Source organism: Peromyscus maniculatus, chromosome 12 (genome assembly GCF_049852395.1).
Source record: "Peromyscus maniculatus bairdii isolate BWxNUB_F1_BW_parent chromosome 12, HU_Pman_BW_mat_3.1, whole genome shotgun sequence".
NCBI classification, from domain to species: Eukaryota; Metazoa; Chordata; class Mammalia; order Rodentia; family Cricetidae; genus Peromyscus; species Peromyscus maniculatus.
Window position 1 is genome coordinate 28,986,874 of NC_134863.1, and position 20,777 is coordinate 29,007,650.

At 43.8% G+C, this 20,777-nt stretch overlaps 1 protein-coding gene across 1 annotated transcript in view; it reads left to right on the top strand.

The window, feature by feature from the left end:
- Nucleotides 1–368: 368 nt before the first annotated feature.
- Gpr156 (G protein-coupled receptor 156) overlaps nucleotides 369–20,777 on the top strand; it is a 61,496-nt gene continuing 41,087 nt past the window's right edge. The window contains exons 1-2 of the mRNA XM_076548845.1: nucleotides 369–624; nucleotides 932–1,068. Of these exons, the coding sequence (XP_076404960.1) occupies nucleotides 529–624; nucleotides 932–1,068 (233 nt within the window). The 5' untranslated portion in view covers nucleotides 369–528. The remainder of the gene's footprint in view (nucleotides 625–931; nucleotides 1,069–20,777) is intronic.

The window sequence follows — 20,777 nt, forward strand, 5'->3', positions numbered from 1 at the left end:
TCTTAAATGTACTTACTTTATCTCTGTTTCTAAAGTATTCATTACGATGAGTTTTAAACATATTTATTAAAATATTTTATATTTTTAAATGTTGTGATATTTATAAGCATATAACTACACATAATAGAACATAAGTGCATATAGTTAAGATAGTAAAAATATTTTAAACCTCTGTGTGCATGTCTGTTAGCTGGTCTGACTGCCTTCCTCCAGGGCCCAGTTTGACTGCCCTCTGGTGGTGAACCGGAATCCACACGTTGTACGACCTGAGATGCCCACTCTTGACCACGTGGTACCCACAGGCAGCAGGGGTCCCGCTGAAGAGTGTCTGGTGTTCAAATATGACTGGTGAAGGAGCCTAATGAAACAACCCTTCACTTCCACCCAGATCGCCTTTTCACCCTGGATCTGGAGTCTGGAGGCAGCTCTGAGATGGGGCCTCTGAAGGGAAGACTTGAGTCCAGTCTGCGTCCTTGCCCGGGAGTAGCCAAGACTGCGTAGGCGCCCATAGAGGGAGCATGTGGTGACATGGATCCGGAAATCAACTGCTCTGAATTTTGTGACAGTTTTCCTGGCCAGGAGCTGGATCGGAGACCCCTTCATGATCTTTGCAAGACAACGATCGTAAGTGAGCAGCCGTGGGCATCAGTGCTCCTCACATGCACGGTGGTGGGGGGATGGGGGTGGTGGAAGAGGAACTGCCCTTTAGGACGAGCATCATCAGCTTTGATGCTGTCTATGGAGTCTTTACTCTTGTTTTGTTTTTCGAGACAGGGTTTCTCTGTGTAGCCCTGTCTGGCCTGGAACTCACTCTGTAGACCAGGGTGGCCTCGAACTCACAGAGATCCACTTGTCTGCACCATCAAGCCTGGCAGATCCTTCATTCTTAACAGCGTCTTCTTTTTTTTTTTTTTTTTAATTCTACCTCCAGACTGATTCGCAGCCCAGCAGCGCAGACGTCTCTCCCCTGTCTCCCGCCCTCTTGGGTATTGTTTGGACTTTCCTCAGCTGTGGACTGCTTCTGGTGCTCTTCTTCCTCGCTTTCACAATTCGCTGCAGGAAGAACAGGTAAGCAGCCTCCTGCCTAGAGTCCCACCTCCTGTAAGCAGAACCGGGAAACCCAGAGTGCTAACATCATCATGGCTTCGTGAGCAGCTTAACCAGCGTCCATCAGTGCAAAGCCTGGGATCACAGGGACCCGGTGTCTCATGCTCCCCACAGTGCCTCTAGCATTTAGAACAGATTGACACATAACGGGTGCTCAGTACATGTGTTTGGAGGTCTTGGAGGGAAGACCAATCCAAATGGTGAATGCTGCCAAGAAAATGACCGGAGAAAGTATAGAACTACAAGGTTTTATAACGTCTGCCAGTGCGGGGTCAGCAAATTATACAATGCTAGCATTGTCTCACATGTGATTGGCTCTCGGTAAACCAGTAGTTGAAAGCATTCATGGGCAAGCTTTGTTAATGGAAACTAAAGAAACGTTGGGCTGGAGAGGCAACTTGGCTGGTAGAGTGCCTGCCCAGCATTCACACAGCCCTGGGTTCAGTCTCCAGCATCGCATTCAACCAAGTGTGGTGACACATGCCTGTAATCTCAGAACTTGGGAGGGGAGGTGGGAAGATTAGGAATTCAAGGTCATTGTCTTAGCTAGAGTTTTATCACTGTGAAGAGACGCCATGACCATGGCAACTCTTATAAAGGAAAACATTTCATTGGGGGTGGATTATCGTTTCAGAGATCTAGTCTATTATATGGAGGGTGACATGCAGCAAGCAGGCAGACATGATGCTGGAGAAGGAACTGAGAGTTCTACATCTTGATCCACAGTCAGCAGAAGGAGACTGGGTACCAGACTGGGCATAGCTTGAGCATATAAGACCTCCAAGCCTGCCCCAACAGTGGCACACTTCGTCCAACAAGGCCATACTTACTCCAACAAGGCCACACCTAAAAGTGCCACTCCCTATGAGCCAAGCATTCAAACCCATGAGTCTATGGGGGCTATTGCTATTCAAACCACCACAGTCATCCTTGGCTATAGCAAGTTTGAGTCGGGCTCTTCCTTCTCAGCCAGTGAGATGGCTCAGTGGGTATGGGAGCTTGCTGCCAAGTTTGATGACCTCAGTTTGATCCCTGAGACTCCACATGGTAGAGGAGGAGAACTAGTTGTTACAAGTTGTCCTCTCTCTCTCTCTCTCTCTCTCTCTCTCTCTCTCTCTCTCTCACACACACACACACACACACACACACACACACACACACTCTCTCTCTCTCTCTCTAAAAAGTAGAATAAAATTTAAACCTCCCATCCCCAAGAAGGAAAGAAAGCTTTAACCTGAGAATACCATGTGGTATGCTCCTTCAGTACAAGTCGTGGCCAGTTCAATGGCTTCAGGATTCGTGTCTTCCCTACCCACAAAGTTGAAGGAGTAGAAGAGGACATAAAGGAGATATTTGCCTATGTTAAAAACAAACAAATCCCTCGATTGTTGAAGAATGCACCAGGTCTAAAGTCCATTTTAAATTTTAGTGACAATGTTGTCACTAAATTGAGGATAAATGCCATAGAACCTACATCTTGAGATTTAAGGCTACAAAAGTAAGCTGTGATACAGAGCATCATGAATATTGACTGAGGGTTAGTGCTTTAATTGGGAGAATTAGTATTTTGTTAAGATTTGCTACAAAGTTAAATGTAGTTTGAGTGTTATGCTTTCAAGGACAACCTAGTGTTTTTCTTCTGATCAAGATCCATAATTTTTTTTTTTTTTTTTGGTTTTTTGAGACAGGGTTTCTCTGTGTAGCTTTGCGCCTTTCCTGGAGCTCACTTGGTAGCCCAGGCTGGCCTCGAACTCACAGAGATCCGCCTGGCTCTGCCTCCCGAGTGCTGGGATTAAAGGCGTGCGCCACCAACGCCCGGCCTAGATCTATAATTTTTATATGTAATTTTTCACAATGGGGGTAAACATCAGGGGTAAAGATGGCTCAAAGGTTAAGAGCTCTGGTTGATGACCTAGTTTTGATTCCAACCACCTACATGACAGGTCACATCCTGCTGTAACACCAGTTCCAGAGGACCCAATACCTCTACAGGTACCAGGCACACATGTAGTACACAGACATGTCTGCAGGCAAAACACTCATACACATAAAATTAAATTAAATTTTAAAAGCTTTATCAAACATTTATACATACTATTAAAACAGAAACACCTGATGGGTATGGTGGTGCATGCCTTTAATCCCAGCACTTGGGAGCCAGAGGCAGGCAGACCTCTGTGAGTTCAAGGCCAGCCTGGTCTACAGAGTGAATTCTGGGACAGCCAGGGCTACACAGGGAAGCACTGTCTCAAAAACACAAAACCCAGAAGCACCTATGAGCAGCGCTGAAATAGAAACACCCATATTTCTGTCATGCCACTAAAGATCTTCTGCCTGTCTTGTTCGCAATGGGAACGTGACTTGGCATAAAGAGTGAGATCATAAGAAGCCCTGCAGATCGAATTACAGTGTATGGTAAAGTAGCTTAGGAGACCTGGCAGGGAAGAAGAACGAACCCATTTCCAAGGGTGCCTTACTGAACAGGAAACTTTGTTCAAAGGAGCAACATCACAGTCAGGTGATCTGCTTTATTTCAGTTTAGGTCTCTGTGTGTGTGTGTGTGTGTGTGTGTGTGTGTGTGTGTGTGTGTGTGTGTGTGTTGTGTTGTGTTCCTTCATGTGATTGCACATGTCAGAGAAGAAAAGTATATTACTGAAACAAAAATACTATAATAATGATTAAATTTAGTCATAGATATTGCATTTATTTTAAAATAAAGTTAACGTAGCCTACAACAGAAAATCAGCAAAGACCTAGGAAACTTGACCTACCTGGTACTTGTCTAACCCTCCACCCAACAACAGCAGACTCCCTCACATTCTTTACAAGGACACACAGGACATTGACCAGACCTGGAAAGACTCTAGGCCCCAGACAAAGCTGTACTGAATTTACACTGGGTGTGGAGACTCGTACTTGCAACCTCAGCACTCAGGAGGCGGAGCCACGGGGAGGGCAAGTGTGAGGCTAGCCTTGGCCATACAGCAAGTTCTAAAACAGCTTAGAGCCTGTCTGAAAAATAAAACAAATGAAAAAGAAAGAAAAGAAGAAAGGAAGGGAGGGAGAGAGGGAGGGAAGGAGGGAAGGAGAGAGAGAGACAGAGGGAGAGAGGGAGGGAGGAGGAAGGAAGGAAAGAAAACTTAAAAGAATTCAAGTCATACAGAGTATATCCACTGAATACATTGGAAATAAATTGAACTCAGAAAATCCTAAAATACACAGAATCTACTTAGAACACTCCAATAAAACCATCCTCAAAGAAGGAATCAAAAGGAAAAGTAAAATAGAAAATATATCTTGGATTGAATTAAAATGAGCATGTATCAAAGCTGGTTAACTGTCTTTAGAGTAGTTCTTTGGGTACTCATCTCTTTATTAGACATGAAGAAAGGTCCCAAATCACAATCTCACCTTCACCCATGCACAAAAGTAGACTAGAGAACAAATGAGCCTAAAACAGATAGTGGAAAGAAAATGATAAAGATCAATAGAAATTGATAAAATGGAAAACACAAAACAATAAGGAAAAATAAATCATAACCAAAGCTGCTTCTTTATAAGTATCAGTAGCATTGACCAAGTTCTGGTCAAACTGATTCGGGGGAAACATTAAAGATGCAGTTATCCAAATGAGGGATGGAAGAATGGACACCCTACACTGTGTCAGGTTGATAAGAGGGGTTGCCTCTGGAGTACTCTCCATTGAGTTCCAGCTCCAGGGAGTCTCACTCTCTGAAATCTCTTTGAATGTGGACTAGACTGATTGACTTGCTTACTAATGAGATGCCATTGCTGTTGTTGGGATATAAAATGATACCTTCCATCTCAGATCTTATTCTTCACCTGGTTGCTCTAGACTGCTCTGTTGTAGGCTGCCCGACAGTGAGACCCTTATGAGAAGGAACTTTCTGGGACTCACTCTATTAGTCATGGTTTTCTAGAGAAATATAACTGGTATATGCATATATGGAATTTATTAAGTCAGAATGTTTATAAAGAATAAGACCATAAGAAGCACTGTGGACCCAAATCCATTGTATAGGGAAGTAGCTTTTGAGGTAAGAAAGGAAAGATAAAATTGCCCATTTTCAAAGGTGCTTTATTGAACAATAAAATTTATTCAAAGGAGCAACATTACAGTCAGATGATCCAGCCTGGCATGGTGGTACATGCCTTTAATCCCAGCACTCAAGAGGCGGAGGCAGAGGTGGATCTCTAAGTTCGAGCCCATCCTGAGTTCCTGAGTTCCAGGAAAGCTGAGGCTACACAGGAAAACCCCATCTCAAACAAACAAACAAACAAACAAATAAATAAAAATCATGATCCACTTCATTTCATTTCTGAGGTCATGTGTGTGTGTGTGTGTGTGTGTGTGTGTGTCTATGTGTGTGTGTGTGTGTGTGTGTGTGTGTGCTGTTATGTCTGGGAAACACTGTTTCCCTGAAGTCATCTACTACCTCTGGCTTTTACAATATTTCCAATCCCTCTTCCTCATAGATCCCCTGAGCCTTGAGAGGAGTGTGATATAGACATCCCATTTAAGGCTGAGCACTCTCCACTCTCTTGTTTTCTGTATGTTGACCAGCTGTGGATCTCTGTATTAATTGCCATCTGTAAAGAAGCTTCTCTGATGAAGGCTGAGTGATATATTGACCTATGGGTACAGCAATAAGTCATCAGGAGTCATTTTATTGTATAGCTGGAAGTGTTCCTGTGTCCCACCCAGTCCGCAGCCGCTCAGATCCAAGTAAACACATAGAGCCTTATATTAATTAAAACTGCTTGGCCATCAGCTCAGGCTTTCTACTGACTAGCGCTTACATTTAAACTCAGCCCATTTCTGTTCATCTATATGTTGTCACGTGTTCCATGGCTTTACCTGTGTGCCATTACATGCTGCTCCCTGGACGGCAGGCTGGTGTCTCCTGACTCAGCCTTCCTCTTCCCATAATTCTTGTTTGCTTATTCTGCCTATACTTCCTGCCTAGCTACTGGCCAATCAGCATTTTATTAAACCAGTGTACAAAAGCATTATCCACAGCATCATTTCTATGTTGATTTAACAGAATAATAGTGGTAGATTTTCCTCTTAGGCCCGTGACCTGTCTATCCATAGCTTCTTGACCTCATCAGCGGTTTCAGGAATGGATTCTATCTTAGTTAGGGTTTCTATTGCTGAGACAAAACACCATGGCCAAAAAGCAAGTTGAAGAGGAAAGTGTTTACTTGGCTTACAATTCAACATTGCTGTTCATCACTGAAGGATGTCAGGACAGCAACTCCAACAGGGCAATCCCGGAGGCAGGAGCTGATACAGAGGCCGTGGAGAAAAGTTACTTACTGGCTTGCTTCCCATGGCTTGCTCAGCCCACCTTCTTATATCCCAGGAACAGAAATCCAGGAATGGCACCACCCACCATGGACTGGGCCCTCCCCCACTGATCACTAAATGAGAACATGCCTTACAGGCGGATCTCAAGGAGGCATTTCCTCAGCTGAGGCTCCTTCCTTTGATGACTCTAGCTTGTGTCAAGTTGACACACAAAAGCCATCCAGTACAGGTTCCATCTCACAAAGTGGGCTCAAATCCATATATTCCCTGTAAAGTGGTTGGTTACTCCCATAGGGTCTATACCACTATTCCACCAATGAGCGTATCTTGTCAGGAAGATCAATAGTGTAACTCACAGCATTCATAGTTAGGTGAGCTGGATAATTATTTTTCTCCTCTTATAGCATGCATAACACCTCCCAGAACTATGAAAAGTAGTCAGCAAGAATAAAACTTCCAGCTGAGTACCAGTTAGGTTTTTTCCATATTCAATGACTCAAGTATGTGATGTCTTCAGCACTAGGGTCTTAAAAGGTATCTACTTATTTAAAAAGAAACAAAACAAAACAAAACAAAGCACTAAGCTGGGTGGTGGTGCACACCTTTAATCCCAGCACTCAGAAGGCAGAGACAAGTGGGTCTCTGTGAGTGTGAAGCCAGCCTGGTCTACAGAGTGAGTTCCAGGACAGCCTGGACTACACAGAGAAACTTTGTCTCAAAAACAAAACAAAACAAAACAAAACAAAAACAAACCCTAAGATGTTTTTGCTCTCAGCTAATCTGATTATATAGCAAATCCAAAGGAATTTATTTTTAAAACAAAGCATCTTCCCACCAAAACAAAAAACCTATTACAGGGGCTGGAGAGATGGCTCAGAGGTTAAGAGCACTGACTGCTCTTCCAGAGGTCCTGAGTTCAATTCCCAGCAACCACATGGTGGCTCACAACCATCCGTAATAAGATCTGGTGCCCTCGTCTGGCCTGAAGTCATACATGCTGTATACATAATAAATAAATAAATCTAAAAAAAAAAGAAAGAAAGAAAGAAATAGTTAAGATGATGAGTTTAAAAAAAAAAAAACCTATTACAAACCAACAAGTGAGCAAGTTTGTAGGGTGTAAGACCAATGCACAAAACTTAAGTGCGTGTCAATAGACTAACAACAGACCATGGAAAAGTGAAGTTAAAAGCAATGCTTTTTATAACATCAGGAGGATTGTGAGACCTTGTCTTAGAAAAGGAAAGGAAAGAAGAAGGGAGTGGGAAGAGAGAAAGGAGGGAAGGAGAGATTTGTGGATAAATCTAATGATGTGGAATACCTATACTCTGAAAACCGTGACATACTAGAGAAAATTGGAAAAACTGAGTAAGTGGAGAGATGCTGTGTTCAGTACTGTAAAAATATCAGTTCTCTAACTGATCTGTAGAACAGCCCAATCACGTTACACACACCCCCATTATATATCGGCAAGCTGATCCCAAAATTCATACCTGTTTGTAGTGGCTCCCGCCAGACAGAGCTGTGGCTATCTTGTGGCTGTCTGTTCCCACCCAGGCCGAGGGCACAGGGCAGGCCTGTCCAAAATGTTTTATAATTCCAGTTACTCAAAATTCTAGAAAACTAATCCGTTGCTAACTAACTTGTACTAACAGAAGGGTCAACAGTTGACTGTAAGTGGGTAAGGTTAGCAAAAGGAGACAGGAAAGAGGAATTATAGAAAATCATGTAAGAAACTTAAACAGCTGTGAATGAGTGTCGTGACACAGACATAAGAAAGTTTGTACTGGGGCTGCAGAGATGACTCAGTGATTAAGAGTGCCGGCTGCTCTTCCAGAGACTCAGCTTCCATTCCTAGCACCCACCTTCTTGGAATTCCAGCCCCAGGGGATCTGGTGCCTTCTTCTGGCCTCCATAGGCACAGCACACACTGTGCACAGACACATATATTCAGGCAAACACTCATACACATAAAGTCAAAGTAAATGTTATACAAACATTCTTATGTTTCTGGGAAAGATCTCATGGGAAATAAAGTATATAGGTATATTTTTGTTTTTGTTTTCAAGACAGAGTTTCTCTGTATAATAGCCCTGGCTGTCCTGGAGCTCACTATATAGATCAGGCTGGCCTCGAACTCAGAAATCTGCCTGCCTCTGCCTCCCAAGCACTGGGATTAAAGTTGTGCACCCACACACACATACAGGTATGTTTTTCTAAAGGGCTTGCTAAGTTATCTTAAAATCATCTAATAACTTTACTAGATATTAATAATTGATATAGAAAAATATTTCCCTTAGATTATTCATGAACTTATTAATAAAAATATTCTTTTAATAATATTCTTATTAAACTGTACAACTTAAGTTGAAATTGTTATATATTTCAGGCCCAACAGGAAGCTCTCCTGGTATCTATCTCCTCTGACATGCACAAAATAGGACTCAAATTCTACAATCTACACTCAGCTAACCTTGTTCAATAAGGCCTTTTATTCTGAGGTCTTATTTCACTATTACTTGAGATGATAGTTATAGATTGTAGATTGATATCTTGTTGTATCTCAAAGTCGACACTGGAATTCCCATCATAGTATTCAGTGAAATGTTGCTGTCTGAGAAATATGAGTCATAATTATTGTGTAGAATGTGGATTTTTACTCTGCTTGCAAACTAACAACTTAACCTGTTACTGTTTCTTGGATGTGAGCCAAAGTAGTCAGCACTCATGACTGAAACAGTAAGCAGCTTCTAGTTAGACTGATTGGCTCCCAGGATAATGACGGGCCTGTGGACACAGTCCAAATCCCAAGAGCACGAAGAAGGGCCTGTGGAGGAGCCTTGAATAGCCAGTGAGTTACCTGTCAAGGAGAGGGGCACTGTGTCTAGAGGATTCACTGCCTTTACAGTGAGTTACAAGCTTGGTGTGTGTGTGTGTGTGTGTGTGTGTGTGTGTGTGTGTGTGTGTGTGTGTGTGTGTGACAGAGACAGAGACAGAGACAGAGAGACAGAGAGAGAAGGGAAGGAGGGAGGAAGGGAAATTGAGATCTACATTACTTTTCAAGGTTGTTCATGTATTATGTGATCAACCCTGAGAAGGGCGTGAATAAAGAACAGGCAGGCACTTGTGTCTTAGAGGACCCAGCAAGAATATACAGAGCTGTTCCTGGGCCCACGGCAGCTTTGCATCCAACTCAGAATCATGACAGTCAGCTACCTAGACCGAAAGTGTCTTTTCCTGTGCCCTCTTCACTCCTGGACATGGTCCTCCCCAGGTAGGATCCTCACCCGGGTCCCCTGCCTGCTTCCGGCAGAGCTGAGTCTCATGCTCTAGTGTGCGTGCTGTGTTTACCTGCCCTGCTTCCAGAAGATTCACGCCATGGTTCTCAAGCACCACCTTGTCCCCTTCTCGGACTCTGCCTCCCAGTGGGTTTCACGTCACTGGTCCTCATCACAAAAGTCCTTAGGATCTCCATGCTTTCTCAAGCAGGCTTCGACTCATATTTTTCTTCATTCTTCCCATTTCTGAGAGTGTTATATTATTATCTGAGTGAGGCTGATCTTATTACAGTCAATAGGAAATGTTTAGTGAGCTGAATACTTTGTACCCAGGACACTGTGTAAATGTGATTTATGAGTCTCCGAGACCTTGAACTTTATCTGTCCCTGGGGTAAGGAAACATGAGCAAGTCAAGGTATGTTCTGTTTTTGAAAATAATAATAATAATAACTTTTCGGCAGAAGTGGGGCTAGCTGGGGAGAGAAGGGACCAGCAGGAAGGGCTGAGGACTAGGGAAGGGACGGGGACTGGGGAAGGGTCAACAAAACAAAGAAGGTAAGAAAATGCCATCATGAAATCCATCGCCCTGTATATGGATCTTTAAGAAGTTCATTTTAAAATCCGGTTTGAAACCTAATGCCTTGCTGCTGGGTAGGATCTGTGCTGTCTCCACATCGATTGTTCCAGGGCTGTCATCTTTGAGGGTTGATTCATTGGCGCTGAAGGCAAGGTCACGGGAAGGACAGGCAAGCAGTACCAATCACTTTGGGCTGAGGGAAAGCTTGCACCCTGGCGTGCTGGGATCGTGGCTATCATCTTTGACACTGTGATTGCTAAGCAGGACAGAAGAAGAGGAAGCAGTCCCTCCTAGAACAGACACTGACCGGGTTGCCCAAGTCAGGATGATGTTGCAGGGTCTGGGGCTGGATGAAGGAGAGGGGCCGGGACAGATCCTGAAAGGCTCTACCATCACAAGAAGCTGACCGTCACAGAAGGCAAATATTATTTGGACCATTGTTTCCAAGAGATGGGGCAGCGTGCTAAGGGTAGATGTCATAATCATGAGGTCAGATGCCACTGGCGTGTGGGAACAGGGCAGGAACAGAGATGCAGAGTGAAAGTGAGGTGGTGGGTGGGGAAGGTCTTTCGTGGGTTCTGCCTGTGGAATAGAGTATGGGTGGGAGTGTATGGAGGTTAATGAGGCAATAGGGTTAAGACATAAGAGTTGTCTCGGCACAGAGCTTTGATGCTCTTTAGTCACCTGGCAGACAGGCCTAGATGGATCTTAAGCCTAGATGAGCTGCTCACACCTTCCTTCAAACCTCTGTGTATGTGAATTTGCATAACTAGCCAAGCATGGTGGCACAAGCCTTAGGAGTCAGAAGCTGGAGGATCACCAGTTCAAGACCAGCCTGGGCTACATAGTAAAATTCCTGTCTGAGAAACAAACAAACAAAAAAAAAAAAAGAATAAGTAACTAAAATAAAAATAGATAGACACATGGGCTGGCAAGAATATTAAGTGGCAAAGGCACTTGCCACCAAGCCTGACCACCTAAATTTAATCCCAGGGGCCCATAAGGTGGAAGGAGAGAACTGTCTCCCAAAGTTGTCCTCTGACCTCCACATGCATGCCATGGCATGTCTGCACATGCACACATACCCACAATACGATAGATAGATAGACCGATAGATAGATAGATAGATAGATAGATAGATAGATAGATAGATAGATAGATAGACAGACAAGCAAACAGCTGAAGACAACTGTCACTGTCTTACAGCTGGTGGTGGATGGCATTTACTGAGTTGGGAGAAGGCAGTTCTAACTCCTTTATCAAATAATGAGATCCTTGAACTTTTTTTTTTCTTTTTAAATTAAAGCCTTGTTTTTATGCTCCTTAGTGTTTTACCTGGAGGTGTCTCTGTGCACCGTGAGGGCATGCAGTGCCCTCAGAGGCCAGAAAAGGACACCAGATCCCCTAAAACTGGAGTGACAGGCAGATGTGAATTGCCACGTAGATGCTGGGAATCGAACCCTGGCCCAGTACTCTTAGCCACCGAGCTGTCTCTCCAGCCTCTGTTCTTGGATTTTGAACATGTATTTACTTATTTATTTATTAGTGGTCCTGAGGGTAGAACCCAGGGCCTTGTTCATGCCAGGCAATTGGTCTACCATTGGCCACCCCCCCAGCTCCTGACTGTTTTCCTCTTTGCTCTCCATTGTACCCAGATTATGTTCTTTTCCCAGGGGAACACTTTAGCTGGCCTGGAAGAAAACCGAGCACAGGGATAAGGATAAGCTCTTGGAAGACAGACAAGTCCTTTCGCCTACTTAACAGTCTCAAGTCCACACAGACAGTGCAGAGCAAAGCGGCTGCTCTCCACTGTGGCCCTTTTCCCTCCCCAGCACCCCCCCCCCCCCGCACCCCCAGCATGACACACAGGTCCCCAGCCCTTCTCCTGGGTCTCCCTCCCTCCCCAGTCCCCGGGCATGACACACAGGTTCCCAGCCCTTCTGGCTGCGGTTCTTCCTACCCATCCTCCCAGTCCTGTTATCCCACAGAAACAGATCTGTCCTTGGTGCACTATTGGCCATGGTGGGCTGTGCTTTTAGAGGGCCTTCATGCCGTCACGTTCTTACATAGCTGGCTATTGTTATCTACAGATCTGTGAGTTCAAGGCCAGATTCGTGTACATAAAGAGTTCTGGGTCAACTGGGACTAGATACAGACTGTCTTTATAAATACACAAGCCCGGGCAGTGGTGGCGCACGCCTTTAATCCCAGCACTCGGGAGGCAGAGCCAGGTGGATCTCTGTGAGTTCGAGGCCAGCCTGGGCTACCAAGTGAGTCCCAGGAAAGGTGCAAAGCTACACAGAGAAAACCTGTCTCAAAAATAAATAAATAAATAAATAAATAAATACGCGTGCACGCACACACACACACAATTGTCAAGCAGTGTGCTAGATGCTATCTAGGTCCTGGGGATCATATTAAAGGACAAACTAGGCAAAAAAAAAAATCATCTCCTTCATGGAATTTGTTTTCTCCAAGTTGAGGACTCAGAAAATAAAGCGTAAGTACATGGGCTGAAGCAGATTAAACGAGGCAAGATAGGGGAGGGTGAGGTCAGGGAATCAACAGGGCAAGATCCATGGGTGCTTTGTAGGTCGACATAATTAATGTCTTTGGCTCCTGCCCTGGTTGGTACAAGCAACCACGGGAGGATTTGGAGCTGAGACATAACATTGCTTGACTTCCATGGGGTAGAATAGAAGTCTAGCTGCTGTTTTATGACTAGAGTATTAACATTTAATGGAGTTGAGCAGAACTGCCTTAAATAAATCCATCTCTCCAGGTGCCTTAATCCAGGCACCTAAATGGTAAAGTTCAGAAGTCTCTAGGAATATTGGAGAAGTGCTTCTTGGCTTATTCTGCTCGCGGCTGGTAAGTGGACACTGACCCCCACTAGCTTGGGTTGGGGTTCCCTGGCAGAGCATGTCCACATCCAGTCTTCCTCTACTCTGTGCTCTTGGCCACTGGAGGGTTGGTGGCATACAGAAGAGGTTCTTGAGGGACAAGGCCCTTAGTCTAAGCTAAGAGAAACTTGGTACTGAGAGGCATGTGTTGCATGAATCCTAAATGGTCTTATAATCAAAACCCAGAGCCCGATATCAGGGTGAAAGCTGAAAGATCAGAGAAGCAGAGCAGGCCACAGCTACCACCTCTTACCTCACCAACTCCTCAGCCTGACAGAGCCTCTGCAAGAGAGTGAATGAATTCCTGTCTCCTCCTGCCTCATATTCCTTTCTCTGCCCAGCCATATCACTTCCTGTCTCAACCTTCCTAGTGCTGGAATTAAAGGTGTGTGTGCCACCACTGCCTGGCTCTGTTTCTCTTTTAGGCTGGGTTAATCTCATGTAGCCCAGCATGGCCTTGAACTTACAGAGATCCACATGGATCTCTGCCTCTGCCTCCAGAGTGCTAGGATTAAATGTGTGTACCACCACTGCCTGAGCTCTCTGGCTAACTCTCTGGCTAGCTCTGTCTTCTGATCTTCAGGCAAGCTTTATTTCTTAGATTACAAATATATCACAACAGGGATGAATACTTAACGCCAACGGTACTGTTCTTTTTAAATTTTGTTTTTATTATTTGAGTGTGTGTGTGTGTGTGTACATGAGTGCACATAATTGAAGTGGCCATAGGTGGGTGTCAAACACCTCCAGAGCTAGAGTTACAGACTGTTGTGAGCCACCTGATGTGAGCACTAGGAAATGAACTCATGTCCTCTGTAAAAGCAGTAGGTGCTCCTAACCTCTAAACCATCTCTCCAGCCCCTCTGATGGAACTATTCTGTAGGGGCCACAGGATAAAAACTGAAGGAACAAAAGAAAGCAGATTCCAACATTGCTGAATAAAGATAGAAAAAGAAGGTGCTGTTTTATATTCAAACAGAATATAAATACTATTATCGTGAAGGGAAAGATTGTTCAATTTCTCTACATTAAAACTAAAAGGCTGGGCCGGGCGGTGGTGGCGCACATCTTTAATCCCAGCACTCGGGAGACAGAGCCAGGCGGATCTCTGTGAGTTCGAGGCCAGCCTGGGCTACCAAGTGAGTTCCAGGAAAAGGTGCAAAGCTACACAGAGAAACCCTGTCTCGAAAAAAAAAAAAAAAAAAAAAAAAAAAAAACCTAAAAGGCTGGGTGTAGTGGTGCACGTCTTTAATCCCAATACTCGGGAAGCAGAGACAGGGGGACTTCTGTGAGTCTGAGGCCAGCCTGCTCACATGGTGAGCTCTAGGATAGCCAGGAGTACATAAATAGATCTTGCCTCAAAATAGATAGATAGATAGATAGATAGATAGATAGATAGATAGATAGATAGACAGATAGATATAGAGATACAGATAGATAGAAAAAGAGAGAGAGATATGAAATTTTCCGTTAAAGATACCACTATAAGAAAAGAAAGCCGCCGGGCGTTGGTGGCGCACGCCTTTAATCCCAGCACTCGGGAGGCAGAGGCAGGCGGATCTCTGTGAGTTCGAGGCCAGCCTGGGCTACCAAGTGAGCTCCAGGAAAGGCGCAAAGCTACACAGAGAAACCCTGTCTCGAAAAACCAAAAAAAAAAAAAAAAAAAAAAAAAAAAAAAAAAAAAAAAAAAAAAGAAAAGAAAGCCAAGCTATAGAGTGAGATAATGTATTCACAACGTGTGTATCAGGAAAGGATTTTTATCCAGAATGAAGAACTATAAATCAATAAGAAAAAAACCCTTTTTTTCTTGTATTGAAGACAGACACTTTTCTCATACAATATAACCTGATTATAGTTTCCCCTCCCTCTATTCTTCCCAGTTCCTCCTACCTCCCCTCACCTCCAGATCCACTCCCTTTCTGTCTCTCATTAGAAAAGAACAGGCTTCTAAGAGATAGTAACCAAACATGACAAAATATAGCATATTGAGATGAAGGATTATTTTTAATGAAGAAAAGATATGCAGTGATACTTCACCAACAATCCAGCTAGCCATAAATTGACCATAAATAAATAATGGTCAATCCGAGACATGCACATTGAAGACACAGTGGACAGCCTACATGCTTACTTAAGAGACGGACAAAATTAAGTTTGGAGAAGCTGAAGAGCTATAGGAATTCTGATGCATTGTTATGGAAGTATCGTTGCTTAACTAGAAAGATGACCCTCTGAGAAATGTCTCATGATGTGAGGTATTGTGTGAATGTCATAACACATTGCACACACCTAGACAGCATGGCCTCCTACAGACCTAGGCTATAGAAACCACTGCTGTATGAAGACTATATGCATGTGGTGTCTCAGTATATATATATATATATATATATATATATATATATATATATATATACATATATATATATATATGCGTTCACTTTGCAAAACTGTTCGGCAATATCTATAAACCTTGAACATATTCATGCGCTGTCTGTCTGAAGTCCCAGAAAACTGCACATAGAGCTACCAAAATACATTTACTAGAATATTCTTAGCAGTACTATTTATAACAAACCTATCTCAGACCACTTTGTGTTGCTCTAACAGAATATCTAAGGCTGAGTTATGTATAAAGAAAGGAGTGTTATTTGGCTCATGATTCTGGCAGCTGGAAGACCCAGACAGGAAGGTGCTGCTATTGGATAAGAGGCCCCAGCTGTATCCCAACATGGCAGAAGAACAGAGAACTAAAAATACACACAAAAGGCCAAATACGTGGGGGTCGTCTTGATTTGTAACAGCTGGCTTTCATGCTAACCTGGTCTCACAAGAATAAACCTATTGCCATGAGGTGGTCATTAATCCCTTCCATGGTGATGCTTACATGACCCAAATAGAGATGATGTCCCATCATCTCGAAACAGTGTTGCAGTGGGAACCACACCCCAACATCAGTTCGGGTGGGAACAGATGATATTCACACCATAGCAGAACTGTCAAGAAACCGGAAGCAGCTCAAAATGTTCATCAACAATTTTAACGTCGCAATACCTTCAGATACATCCCATAAATCGATGCTACACCATGACAGTGATCTACAATTACCTGCCACAGTACTGACAATATTGTTGACCAAACACAAAGATTATACCTGGTGTGATTTCTCTTGCATGAGAAGCACAAAGACAGACAAGCGAGCCTGTCAGGATTCCGGGCAGTTTTTACTCTAGGTCAGGAGACAGAGAAAGGCCGCCTGGTGACCAGCAGAGCCAGGGACAGGTGTCTGAAGGGTAAGTAGGCATCCTTCTTGGGCTGTGCACTGGATGCAGAGGCATGTCTGGGGTGGATTTTTGAATTGTGTATTTATACATATGAATTTATCTTTATTTGTCCCTGTTTTCTTTTGGATTTGTGTTTGGTTTTTATTTGGTTTTTGAGACCAAGTCTTGCTATGTAGCCCTGGTTAGCCTGGTGTTTCTTGTGTAGCCCAATCTGGGCCCAAATTCATGGTAATCTTCCTGCTTCCGCTTCTAGAGTACTGGGATTGTAGGCATGTACCCCCTTCATGCCTGGCCATGTATATTTTTCTTCAACCTGTTTTTAAAAGTGTCATTGGGTTGTTCTTTTTTTTTCCACAAGATGAAAACCTCCAAAAGTGATATATGTCAGTTTGTTATATGAAACAAAAATTCTGCTGGGCGACGGTGACGCACACCTTTAATCCCAGCACTCGGGAGGCAGAGCCAGGAGGATCTCTGTGAGTTCGAGGCCAGCCTGGTCTACAGAGCGAGATCCAGGACAGGCACCAAAACTACTCAGAGAAACCTTGTCTCAAAAACAAACAAACAAAACCAAGCAAACAAAAAACCCAAAAATTCTTAAATATTTTTCTGGAAAAATATTCTTACTTATGTCTCTATTATGTATATTGAAGGACATAATGATTAGTTATACTGTAAGTGTAAGGTGAACTATGTAAGACTCCTTTATATGCCACTGATTAAAAAAAAAAAAGAAGGAGGAGAACTTGGGCCAGCAAGATAGCATAACAGATAAAGGTGCTCCCTGGCAACGCTGACAATTTGAATTTGATTCCCAGAAACCACATGGTGGAGGCAGAAAGCCAACTCCTCAGTTTTTCTTTGACCACCAACATGTAGCCTGGCTCATGCACACACACACACATACACACACACACACACACACACACACACACACACACACACCCCAAATAAATGTAAAAAAAAAGAAAGAAAGAAAGAAAGAAAGAAAGAAAGAAAGAAAGAAAGAAAGAAAGAAAGAAAGAAAGAAAGAAAGAAAGAAAGAAAAAGAAAAGAACTTGTTTATCAAAAGACTCTTAGTTAAATGGCACAGAAGTACACACAATAAAAGAAAACCAAGTTCAGGATCACCAAAGTTAAAACTGCTGTGCCCCAGGGGATGGAGGGACAGCGCAGTTTAAGAGCATGTACTGCTCTTACAAAGGACCAGGGTTCAGTTCCCAGCACCCACATCAGGTGGCTCATAATTGCCTGTAGCTCCCACTTCAGGAGATCCAACACCTCATACAGACATAATGCGGGCAAAACACCAATGCACATAAAATAAAAATAAATCATAAAAAAGGAAGTGTTTTAAAATGATATCTCAAATAAAGGATTTATGTCTAGATATTTGAAGGGATGCTTACAACCCAATAGTAAAAGACAAAACAAAACAAAATGAATATAAACTAGACCTGCCCGTTGTCAGCAGACCTGAGTAGGACATATCTCACTCTCATAATGAAGAGTGAAAACTGGTACAACCATCTTGGAAAACAGTATAAAGTGGGCCGGGCATCTGAAAAGATATATAAAAACTCAGCAGGCGCTTCCTTAAGTAGGAAGAGGAAAGCAGATCCAAGCAGATTGTATACCACTTTCCACCTCCTAGGATGACTGTAATTAAAAAGTGAACAAGTGTTTTTGAGGCTGTGGAGGAATTATAACACTCACATACTGTGGGTGGGAATGTAAAACAGTTGAGCTTTGTTATGGATGTCGTTAGAGAATCCCCCCAAATATTGAGTGGTCAACAGTTAAACTCCTAGGTCCTCTATCTAAGAAAATGAAAACATATGCCTACATCAAAACATAAACAGATGCCCACGATATTATTTATAATAGCTCCCAAATGGGAGCAACTAACCCAGGTGTCAGCTTTAAAAGCCAGTCATGCACCGTGTGATTTCCCCTTCATAAAACAGTTCAAAGTCAGAACTAACTGAATTATAGTGCTAAAAGTCAGTGCAGCGCTTTGCCTTTGGAGAGAGGGAAGGTAACAATTATGATGTGGCTGTAATGTTCTCAATTTGGACTTGGCTTATGGTCACCTAGATGTTCTCTTCATGGTAGTTCATTTATAATCTGTGTACGTTAAAAAAAATTAGCTTTCCTTGTCCACAGTCATTACAAAGGCAAACTGTCAGAAATGTGTATGTATAGGCATCATGGACAGGAAGTAGCTACGCCTTCAGGGGACTACGGAACGTAGGGACCAGGAGTTAACTTCCAAGCATCCACTTTACATAATTCTAGATGTCATGAGAACCAGGCTCCCCCATATTCATACATGGAAGCCCTGAGTCCTAATGTAACTGTGTTTGAAGACAGTTTTTGAGGTTAAATGGCGTTAGGTTAGGTCACAGCACTAGCCCCTCAGGGCTGGTGTCCTGAGGGTGCTCTTACAGAAGTGAGGAAGAGCCCGTGGAGACGGCAGGCCAATGTCGCAGGCTGGAAGGGACCCCGCACTACAAAAGAGCCTTGGCCCACTCATGACCTTGGACTTCGAGTCTCCTGGATATGAGAAATAAAATCCCGTTGTTTACTTCGTCGAGTCTGTGGACTTTTTCATGGCAGTCTGCGCAGAACGGTACAGCAGATATTGCTGCGTATTCACCAGCCTTACCTCTGATCAAATACTGGATCGAGATCTATTCAAAAATTCCCTGCTCTCTCTGCTTTTGTACATGTAACCCAATATCCAAATTTTACTTGATTGGGGGTACTAACTAGATTTGAAAATAGTCTAACATTAATCTACCCTGACTCCCTCCCTGCGCGGTCTTCGCCACCCCCGAGGCCAGGAGCTTGCTTTTACCTCTGTAATTCACCAGAGAGTAAATATGCTTTCAAGTATTCTGAATTTTGCAATTCTCAATAGCAATGGCGAATGGTGCCCCCACACACACACACGTGTGTGTGTGTGTGTGTGTGTGTGTGTGTGTGTGTGTGTGTCTGTCTGTCTGTCTGTCTGTCTGTCTGTCTGCGGTGGGAGGGGGTGGTGATCGCTGTGCTAATCTATGCACAATGACCTTTGTTTCTAGCTGACTGAGCAGATGTAGGAATTAATCATTGTCACTCCTGGATGGCTTGGCGGCAGCTGTCCCCCACTGCCTCTCTCGCCCCTGATAGATTTATTAGTGTGTTTTGTGTGTTGGAAAACACATCTGAGCACAGAAGAACTAGCAAATTGCAGTCACTTATCTGTAAGTATGGATTTCTAGAAACACATTTTTTTTCCCTACATATCTTTAAATATACACCCTGAGCCTTTAAAAGAAATGGGAGGAGGAAAAGAAAGAGAAGAAGGTGATACCAACTGGCCGTGCTGTTTCTGGGACACCAGGATGATTCTTTCCTTTCTGAACTTCACTTTGGATATGGCATGGCCTCCAGCCTAGGCCCTCCCCCAGGACCTGGGAACACCTGGCTTCTGGGCCCATGAAAATGAATGGCCTGGTTTACTTAGCACCAAATTTGATTTTATAGCAAGACCATCTCCCGCCTTCAGACCATAACCACCACCTCCTGTGGGCCCTAGACACTCCTGCTGTTCCCATAGCTCCTGCAGATCGGCCCCTGGTGATCCTGGCACAGGCCTGGATGGACATTAAGCAGCGATGACCCTTTGCATGTTGGAACTTGGCCCCCAAACCCAGTGTGGCTTTGTGGGCCTGGGCTTTTGTCTGTTTTCAATCAGGTACCCCACCAGCCACCAAATCAGGTCAGCATGCTGCAGGGCAAAGGCTAAAGAGAGTAGACCAATGCCAGTCAAAATCTGTTCTTTCCTTTCTGATGGCCCATGGCCCTGCTCAGAGTCTTAGACCTGGGAAGATGTCCCAGCCAGCCTGGGCCTGACTGGCCCCACCCTTCCCTCGTTGGGCACTGTGAGGGTTTTCTGCCTGACAGACTGACTCACACTCCCAGTCTGCCCTTTTGTGGACTCTGTCCATACTTTTCTTCCCCAGAATGTCTCTGGTACACGCCCTTATGTATTCAGTCCTTCGCTCACCCCTGCCGGTCGTTTCAAGTTTTTGGCATCGGCCTGTGGGTCTGCCAGACTCCTGAATTTAAACTCTTCTCATTTAAATTCTTTGGCTAGTGTTTGACAATGCTGACAGTATTTCTATCTGGAAGCAACAACATGCATCTTTGTATGAGAACGCAGATAAACATCAGCCTTCCCGGTTAGAGCTAGCTCCCAGAGCAAGAGACAGAAAACACCTATTAGTGGTAGCTCATTTTGGACAGAGTCT